Below are 10,000 nucleotides of genomic sequence, written 5' to 3' on the forward strand. Positions count from 1 at the left end.
AAAGAGAGAGAGAGAGAAGAGAGGGAGAAGAGAGGGAAAGAGAGAGAGAAGAGAGAAAAGAGGAGAGAGAAGAGAGAGAGAGAGAGAGAGAGAGAGAGAGAGGGGTGGGGGAGGGGTGTAAAAGTGCAAATTACAAATACAAAACAATACATCAAATAAACAGTAAAACTCACCTTCTGGTTTCAGCACCTCTTCTTCATGATCCTTTTTCTCTTTACCTGCATTAACCTCATCTTTCTTCTTCCTTCCCCTCTTTTTCACTTCCTTTGTCTCCTTCCTCCTCTCTTCGGTTTTTGCCTTCACCTTTGTTTGCTTCTTTGTTTTTATCCTCTCTTCTTTGGTGTTAATCCAGGACTCATCCTCAGAGCTAACCTGGTCTGATTCGTCCATGTCAACCATTTTGTTTCCTGAGATAGGCCGCCCGGAAAGGGAGTAGGCAACTGTCCGGGGTTCCTGCACACTGGGGTTCTCAGTTCCTGGAGCCTGTGGTGGGTTTTTGCAGGGTCTTCCTGGACCTCGTTGTATTTTTGACATGGAGGTTGTTTTCTTGTCATTCTTGTCTCCCTTCTCTATGGTCTTCTTTGGTCTTCCTCTCTTATTGATGGGTGCTTCTAGGGATTCAGAAGTTGTTGTAGCTTTATTCCCTACCTTCTTTGTAGGTCTGCCTCTCTTCTTGACATGTGGTTCTACTGAATCAGATGAAGTCACATCTCCTCCCTCTTCTCTTATCCCTTTTAGTTTTTCTATTCCTCTGGGTATTAGGTCTTGTGATTTGGATGAATTTGTTTCTCCTCCATCCTTCTCATCTTTTTTACTCTTCCTTGGCCTGCCCCTTTTCTTGACAGTGTGGTCCAACAACTCAGATGCAGTCAACTCTCCTTCGTCCTCCTCAGACTTCGCACTCTTCCTTGGCCTGCCTCTTCTCTTGACGGTGTGATCCAGAGACTCGGATGCAGTAGACTCTCCTTCGTCCTCCTCAGACTTCGCACTTTTCCTTGGCCTGCCTCTTCTCTTGACAGTGTGATCCTGAGACTCAGATGCAGTCGATTCTCCCCCATCCTCCTCAGACTTCATACTCTTCCTTGGCCTGCCTTTTCTCTTGATAGTGTCATACATTGACTGAAATGCAGTTGTATCTCCTCCTTCCTCATTATCCTTCATACTCTTCTTTGGCCTGCCTACTTTTTTAGCAGTATGATCCAATGACTCAGATGCAGTTGATTCTCCTCCATCCTCCTCAGACTTCATACTTTTCCTTGGCCTCCCTCTTTTAATGGCATGACCTAATGATTCAGATGCAGTCATTACTTCTACTTCTTTTTCCTTCTTCTTCTTGCTTATCTTTGGCCTTTCTTTCCTCTCAGTCTTCATTTCTGTACCCTCTGACAAACCTCTGGCCTCTTCTTCGTCCTCACTCTCAATCATTTTTTGCTGCCCTCTTCCTTTGACTGGAGGTTGAGGTGATGAGAACGACCTTCTTGAGGTCTTTTTAGGGCTGATTTCCTCCTGATCCTTATTCATCCTCTTCAAGGTTTTGGTTATGCCTTTAGGGTTCTCCTTGTTTTCCAGATGGGAGTCTTTGGCACTTGTGTGAGTCCTCTTACTCAGCTTCAGAACAAGTGTGGGGTTTGTCTTTGGACCCTTGCTTCCAGTATTCTTATTGTGTTCACCAAGGACCTTCACACTCTCAGCTCCTCGCTTTTCTTGATATTTTATGATGATTTTAGGAATCCCTGCATTTTTCTTGGTGGTTACTGTTCTCTCTTTCCTCCTCCTCCTCCTCATTTTCCATTTTATGATTCTTCTCAGGGATTTCACCTTCTTCATCCCAGTCTGCTGAGACCCTTGTACGCTTCTTGGGGGCAGGGTTGTGAAGCTCTGATGCAGGAATGAGGGGGAAACGGCAATCCACTAGCCATTTCCCCTGTAAGAACTGCTCTAAAGGGCACTCAGCATCATGGTTGGCTTTCATGCTGGTCACCATTCTACCCCTAATTGGAAGAATAAATAAATATATATAAATGAAATTATAATAACGAACTGAAGAAATATTTTTTCAACATTTATTAAGAAATAAATGTTTATTAGATACCCTCACCTGCCATTGACCTCCAGGCTGTCAGTATTTCAGAAAAGGCCAACAAATCTCCACCATGTAGCTATATTTTTGTATGAGACTGCCTGGATAGCCCAATTTTTTTGTTTTTTTTCAGTACAGATGCACTCACTGAAATTTAAGCCCCTAACTCCACATCATGAAATGTATTCAATAATGTAAATTGCTGTGAATGGGTAACTGCTCCTGGCAAACACTGTGCATCTCAGCATGCACAGCAAGATGGAGATGAAACTCAAGAACACTGCCTGAACACTGAATTACCATTTGTACCTGCAGATTATTTCTTGTACCAATGAATACAACTTTTTGTCCTGTACAAGAATATCATCTTCAATTTGCCCTGGTATAGTGTCCATATTGTAAAGATTATACATCCCTGGCAAGCTCTAAATATATTGGGTAGATCTTCTTTTTTTTTTGCAGGAGCACCAAAGGTGTGGAAACCATGGCAAATGCTTAAATACTTAAATACTGGACTCATCCTTTGTATTTCAAAGAATCTCTGTAATTGATCAGCTCACCAGCTTGGAGGCAGTGAAGGTCTAGGAAGAGTCCAGTTCTATTTAGAATTTTTTACCCAATGACTACAGATTTATGTACTGTCCCCTGTAGGTTTTGTGAATTCTGAATTTGTGGTAAACTTTTTTTCTTTATAATACTATTAATGATGATACTGTTATCATTCTTATTGATATTATGATTATTAGATCCTTATTAAAATATTAATAACATTGAAAACAATAAAATAATACAAATGAAGCTTTCCAAAAATCAAGGAAAAGGGTAATCAAATGAGATAGGTAGAATTATATGTCTCCTTGTTGACTAAGCACTTGTAGAGCCATTTATGTGTAAAGACAATAAAACTTATTTTACAGTGGGCATGGCATGTATTCTGTCATCCGTGTTAAATGGGTTAAGGTTGCTTTTTTTAGTACCTTATATTCTAAAGGTTATGAATTTTTCAAACATTCGTAAATATCCTTAAACACTACATGTCAGGGAAGCAAACGCCTATTGTTCTGGCTAACTCTTTCATGATAATAAAATCAACATTGCATATATAGAAAGAAATACAACCATATATATCGTCCAATTTATTTTGAAAAAAAGCAAAAAAGTGAAAATAAATCATGCTCTTAAACAAACAATAAAACGTCTCCCTCCTAACGGTTCTCATTTCGCTTTTCTCCCGAGTTGAAATGACTCAAGTCGTATTCCAAATATACTTCTCATACTCATTAATCAAATTCTGGAGAGAAACTGAAAATCAATGTGAATTATGGCTGATTTGACGATTGTTTTAAGGAAGACGGATTTCTCACCTGATTTTTTTGTTTTGTTTGGCCGCCTCGAGGGATCGTTAATGTAAGCAATACATTTAGGTTTATGGATCTCATTTTAGCTTCATATTATATTGAGCGACTTTTCTTTTTTGTTAAATGATTATAGTTTTAGTGGAATTATACATATATAAAGCACCTTTTGGGTAACTTTAGAGTAAAGTAAGTGGGATGTATACGAAGGATCCTTTATATTTCTCCGCAACGGATAAATAAATCAGAAGGGATAATAACGATAATAACGATAATAGCAAAATAGCAATAATGAATAGTGATGATAATTAACGATAATAACAATTGTGATGATATCAATAGTGATGATAATAACAACAATAATGATAATGAAATCCCAATCTCCTCAACTGAATTCAAGCGTAAAGTGCTGTGCGTTAGCGTCTATGCGCTCATAACGATGATAATGACGGCGATTATGATGAAGATAATGAAAAGGATAATGGTAATAATAATAATGATTATAATAATGATGATGGGAATGTTAATGATAATGTCCATGATAATAATAGTAATAGTGATAATTATTATTTTTACTATTATTATGCAAATTATCAAAGTAATTGCAATGATAATAATAATGATAAGAATATTACTAACAAAAATTATAATAATAACAAAAACTATAATAATAACAGAAAATATAAAAACAAAAATAATAATAACAAAAATGATAATAACAACAATTTTAATGACAATGATATAAAAGTAATGATGATGATGTTGATGATGATGATGTTGATGATGATGATGATATGATGATGATGATGATGATGATGATATGATGATGATGATGATGATGATTGATGATGATGATGATGATGATGATGTGATGATGATGATGTGATGTGATGATGATGATTGAGATTATGATGATGAGTGATGATGATGATGAATATGATGATTGATGATGATGATGATGATGATTTGAATGATGATTGATGATGATGATGATGATGATGATGATGATGATGATGATGATGATGATGATGATGATGATGATGAGATGATGATGATGATGATGATGATGATGGTTGATAATAATAATAATAATAATAATAATAATAATAATGATATTAATAATAATAATAATAATAATAATAATAATAATAATAATAATAATAATTCCTTAGTTTAAGCTTGGTAAGGGAAGCTGAGGGTAGCTAACAACCTTGAAATTGAAAGTAGACTGAGTAATAAAGGAAGGGGGCGAGACCCCTTGCGTGGTGTTTTCTTTTGATTTTCGTCGCTGGTTGGAAGGCGTGGCTTTATTTCGCTAAGTATGGAGCCATGACCGCTTGGTTGGGAGACCCCCTTTTCCCCCCTTGCCTGCTAAGTGTTATCACAGCAGATGCTGGTCCTGCTATAGTAACCTTTTTGCAGGTGAGACCCTCGCCCCTCTTTTGCATTATTTTATTTTTTGGTTAACCTACCGATTGGGCGCAGCTCTTGGAGGCCTAACGGTCTCTGTTCTTCTGTGGGACACCTTCAAACGTGAAACGCTCGATGCAACCCAAGAGTCGATTGGTGAATGCCCAAGAGGAAGACAGAATTTCATCTCGCACGAGACATTGGAAGCCACAGATGCTTGTCGCGCGGCTTGACTGTAAGGGAATCGTGACGTGAACCGTTCTCTGGTGCGCAGGACTAGGCCACTGCTAAGAAGGAACAAGGAACAGTTTATTAGGAATCTTACAAGGAGGTAGAAAGCCATTTCCTTCGTCCTGCCTACCAAGCCCTGAGAAAGTTGAACTCAAAACCCTTCTCACAGATGACTGAAGTCCGCTCAGTAAGTGGCCAGATAATCTCAAATCCTGATTAGGTACAGGCGCGTTGGACGTTGTCGAGATCCCTTTGCCAAACCTACCCATCACTGAGGATCCATCCTCCCTGATTGAAGTCAGGGGGACGATCTCCAAGCTGAAGAGTGCTAAAGCAGCGGGTGTCTGCGGCATCCCAGCTGAACTGTTAAAGGCTGGTGGAGAACCTATGGCAAGGGGCTTGCATGCTGTCCTGTCTGCCATCTGGCAGACTGGTACCATTCCCCTGCTGAGGGGTGTGGTCATCCCTCTCTGGAAAGGAAAAGGGGATCGGTGGGACTGCAACAATCACCGAGGCATTACACTGCTCAGTATACCAGGCAGGGTTCTCGCTCACGCCTTTCTGAGATGTATCAGAGACCACCTGCTGAGGCACCAGAGACCAAAGCAATCTGGATTCACTCCTAGTAAGACCGTAACCTGGCACTTCGAGTCACTGTAGAGCGTCGGCGTGAGTTTGGGCGTGGACTGCTTGCAACATACATCGACCTCAAGAAGGCGTTTGATACAGTGCATCGCGAACCACTCTAGGAGATCTTGAGACTGAGAGGAATTCCAACAAGGGTTACCGGATTAATAGCAAGTCTGTAGACTGGCACTGAAAGTGCTGTAAAGTGTGGTGGGAGACTATCGAACTTCTTCCCTGTTAGTTTATGAGTGAGGCAAGGCTGTGTTTTTGCACCAACACTTTTCAACACTTGCATGGACTGGATACTGTCCAAAGTCACTTTGGAGCAGTAGCAGCTGCTGCTGCTATTCATTCTGAGTCTCTGGAAACCCTAGAGGCGGCTCTTGATGCATTTAGCAATGGAGCGAAGCCCCTGGGGCTAAAGGTCTCCTCTACCAAGACCAAGACCAGGAATTTGGGGCCTGCTAGGAGATCCTGTTCAGTTGGTACGTGCTTGCGGTGAGAATCGAGGTAACAGAGAGCTTTATATACCTCGGTAGCGCAGTTCATGACTGGGCTGGGCCCTTGCCTGGCGGTTTGCCATGAGGGACCCCCGAAGGTGGAAACGAAGGGTGGATGCCCCCGCCGGCCAATGATGATGATGATGGTTGATCGAATAATACTTTTGGTTAGTTACTCCAGGGTGTTTCCTTTCAAGTCGTAATAGCTCACAAAAAATGGAGTGAAGGGTATACTAGTCGCAGACTCGTGATAATCGCGCTGCAACAGAAGAAGGCATGGCAGAGGCCCATCCGGCCAAAGCCACGTCTAACGAAGCAACCCTAGCCCAAGCTAGGACTACGGGACGGTCCAATGCGATGGAGGTGTACACCAGAGACAGGAGCATTCCCATGTTTACTGGTGAGGAAGATGGCCTCACCAGTGGTGAATAGCTTTCCTGGGTGGAAGCAGAGATGAGAAGGCTTAATATTATGGGTGAAATTGACAAGATGTTGTTCGTCATGGGGTACATCCACACGGAAAAAGGAACCGCTAAGGTGTACGCACAGGGGATGGGAGGGAATCCCCTACCTGCGCTTCAGAAAGATGATTCTTACTAGGTTTTCTGGAATCGTGTCCTTCGAGAGGCTGAGAGATTCTTCCGTTCCTTCGATCCGGTATTTAGCTACAGCTTTTCCGACCATGTTGTGATATAGAGCGTCCATTACAAGATCTTATTTTGTCTTATCAAATGGCCAGTTTTGGTTCAGCATGCAGTCTAGTACAAGAGTCTTCGGTTTCTTGATCCAGTCTCTGTATACCTCTTCTCCACATCTCACAGCCTGAAACTTCTCACTCCCCTGAACAAGACACTTGCAGAGCTGTTCGAAATATACATTCTAATCCAGCTCAATAACTTACCCCGTATGCCAAAGCTTACTAATTGTTCTAGGATAACTTCTCTGTTTGCAATGTCAAAAGCTGACTTAAGGTCAAGAAAAACAGTGTGCTTCCCTGGATTAGAGCTTGAAAAGTACTCTGCAAAGCAAAGTCTGAGATAATTTACCTTGTAACCTGTGCCTGAGTCTGTTCAAAATTATCCTTTCTAGAACTTTGCATACATATGAGGTTAGTGAAATTGGGCGATATTCATCAGTGATTGATTTCGGTGTAGGGAGTCTCACTACCACCAACCTCTATTTTGTGGTTTTATTACCTTAGATTTTCCCTTCATCATAAGTAACTAAGGTTTACATTTTATCGACTAATGCATCCAATATAGCATAACTAGAGTGTCACTGCGTCTGGCCGATGACATTACTACTACTAATATTACTCCTACTACAACAACAAATCCTACTAATACTATTTTTACTACTACTACCACTACTACTACTACTACTACTCCTACCATTACCACTACCACTACTACTACCATTACCACTACAATTACCACTACCACTACCACTACCACTAATGCTACCACTACCGCTACTACTACTACTACTACTACTACTACTACTACTACTACTACTACTACTACTACTACTACTACAACTATTACTACTACTACTACTACTACTACTACTACTGCTGCTGCAACTATTTCTACTTATATTACTAATACTGATGCGACTGGCATCACTTCTAAGATTGATAATGATAATAATAATGAAAAGAGTAAAGATAATAAATCGACGTGTAAGAAAATGTAGATGTTGGCCGGTGTAAACAAACCCGGTCGTTGCCTAGCAACGGTTTGTAAACACACCGCATTCCACAAAATCACACAGCGCAGGAATTCAAGTCTTCAAGACACGGGAGGAGGAGGCTCTGGGGCCGAATAAGTGTGAGACTGAACAGGTCTTTAGCATATGAAGATGATGATGCTACAGAACATTCAGATTCGGGATGGAGAATACACGAAGACTATTTATACACTGGTGAGGATGTGGTTTTACTCTCAAAATTGAAATTGTTTACAATTCTTTTGATTTTTTTTTTCTGGTGTAATGTTAAGGTTACGTTATTTATAATCACAGTGGAGAATAATTGTTGGTGTGTCACTGGATTGGTCTGTGTATTTAGATTATCTAGAAAATGAGAATTCTGTATGGATAATTCCTACACTATTGCCATCATTTCTAGTGACAATTAGGGCGTCACATGACATTACTTAACACCCAAAACCTGTCTCATGATCAGAGGCAAGGCACACTCCACCCAGTCTTGTGATGTAATTGGCATGGCCGCCTTTGAGGGCTAACTGTTTTACTGTATTGGTTATTTTTTTTGACTGGTATACAGTATTTTGGAATATGATATCCTAGATGGCTTTTGATACTGTGCATCAAAAGCTGTGTTATAGATACCCAATTTAGTTATGAATATGCATGAAAATAACCAAGGTAGTGTTGTGTTGACTGTGACCATTGGAAAATACGACTTATTTTGTCATCATCACATATCCACAACATGGCTCCATATTCATTAACAATTATGGTATCATTGAGGGGCATAAAAAGCTTTTTACAGAATACTGTAAGTTCACATCACAAAACCCATTAAATTTGAATCAGAAGACTAATCTTGATATTTTCTAATCCAGTATAACAGTAATAGTTGGCAGAATCAAAAGATAAGTAGAATAAGAATGGCTAAAAGCTCAGCAGCAATGTGGGACCAAGTGGTGAGGGATGTTTGCCGATTGGAGCCACTGCCTCAAAGATGTCACTCAAGTAGGGCTAAGGGGTTGGTAGCTTCCCTATGTACAGTATTGTAGGCAGTACATTCCCATAACAATTATTAAAATGCATAAATACTGCATAATCTAAACCTGGCATTTCCTGGGAATACCTCAATACATCCTTATCTCTCAGGTCCCAGTGTTGCCTTGTACCATCTAAAAACCACCAAAAAAGCACATTAGACATCATAAGGGATCCATCAATACCAAATCCAATGGATTTTAAGAAAATTACTAAAGTTTTATATTCCATAGTGTATCAAATAATTTCATCCATGGTCAGACTCTTAACCCAATTGACGTGGATGGCAAGAAGACATGCCATGCCCTCCTTAATATTAGTTTATCATTTGTCTTTACACGAAGATGGCTTTACAAGTGCTTAGTTACCAAGGAGTCAATTATTAGTCCTACCAATCTTACCTGTGTTTTATTACTTTGATAACATTATGGTAATTACAATATCAACAATAATAACAGTATCAATATCAATAGTATTAGAAAGAAAAACACATTTTCCCATAAATTCTGATTATCTCCTTGGTGGCTGAGCACATGTGGAGTCATCTGTGTGCAACAAAATTCACAAAAAACTATGGTGGACAGTACATAAGCCCAAGGCGAATAAGTTGATATCCTAGTGACTAATAATGCATTTATAGTGGCTGATTAGATTCAAAAAGGTATAAGACATATCAGGAAAAACCTAGAGTCTTTTATTTTATCTATGTATGATGAAACCATTTTGGGCATATTAATGAAGTCCCTTATCAACAATGGACATATAAATTACACTTCATTACAGATAAAGGAACAACGATATAGCGAAGCTGTGCAGATACTGAACCACATCCTAGATGCCTACCCAAATGTGAGTGTCTATCAATGTCAAGATGTAATGGAATCAGAATGCATAGATGTCTTTTCAGAGCTCGTATCATGATTTTTTTGATAGTAGGACATCATGTAAATAGTGCGCTTTTCAGGAATTAATTACATTTTGAATATGACATATACAGATAGTGTTTATTTATGAGGATATTTCCACTTGCTCATTATTGCTGATGCACT

At 39.7% G+C, this 10,000-nt stretch overlaps 2 protein-coding genes across 2 annotated transcripts in view; one reads left to right on the plus strand and one right to left on the minus strand.

Annotated features, from left to right (window-relative positions):
• Positions 1–3,481, minus strand: part of LOC119594541 (ABC transporter F family member 4-like) — a 9,321-nt gene extending 5,840 nt beyond the window's left edge. Inside the window, 3 exon segments of the mRNA XM_037943576.1 lie at positions 174–1,767; positions 1,769–1,991; positions 3,445–3,481. Of these exon segments, the coding sequence (XP_037799504.1) occupies positions 174–1,767; positions 1,769–1,984 (1,810 nt within the window). The 5' untranslated portion in view covers positions 1,985–1,991; positions 3,445–3,481.
• A 4,448-nt stretch (positions 3,482–7,929) lies between these two features.
• The window catches only part of LOC119594552 (tetratricopeptide repeat protein 30A-like), a 15,714-nt gene continuing 13,643 nt past the window's right edge, over positions 7,930–10,000 (plus strand). Inside the window, exons 1-2 of the mRNA XM_037943585.1 lie at positions 7,930–8,126; positions 9,735–9,800. Coding sequence (XP_037799513.1) covers positions 8,058–8,126; positions 9,735–9,800 — 135 coding nt within the window. The 5' untranslated portion in view covers positions 7,930–8,057. The remainder of the gene's footprint in view (positions 8,127–9,734; positions 9,801–10,000) is intronic.

Source organism: Penaeus monodon, chromosome 3, assembly GCF_015228065.2.
Source record: "Penaeus monodon isolate SGIC_2016 chromosome 3, NSTDA_Pmon_1, whole genome shotgun sequence".
In the NCBI taxonomy this organism is placed as follows: domain Eukaryota; kingdom Metazoa; phylum Arthropoda; class Malacostraca; order Decapoda; family Penaeidae; genus Penaeus; species Penaeus monodon.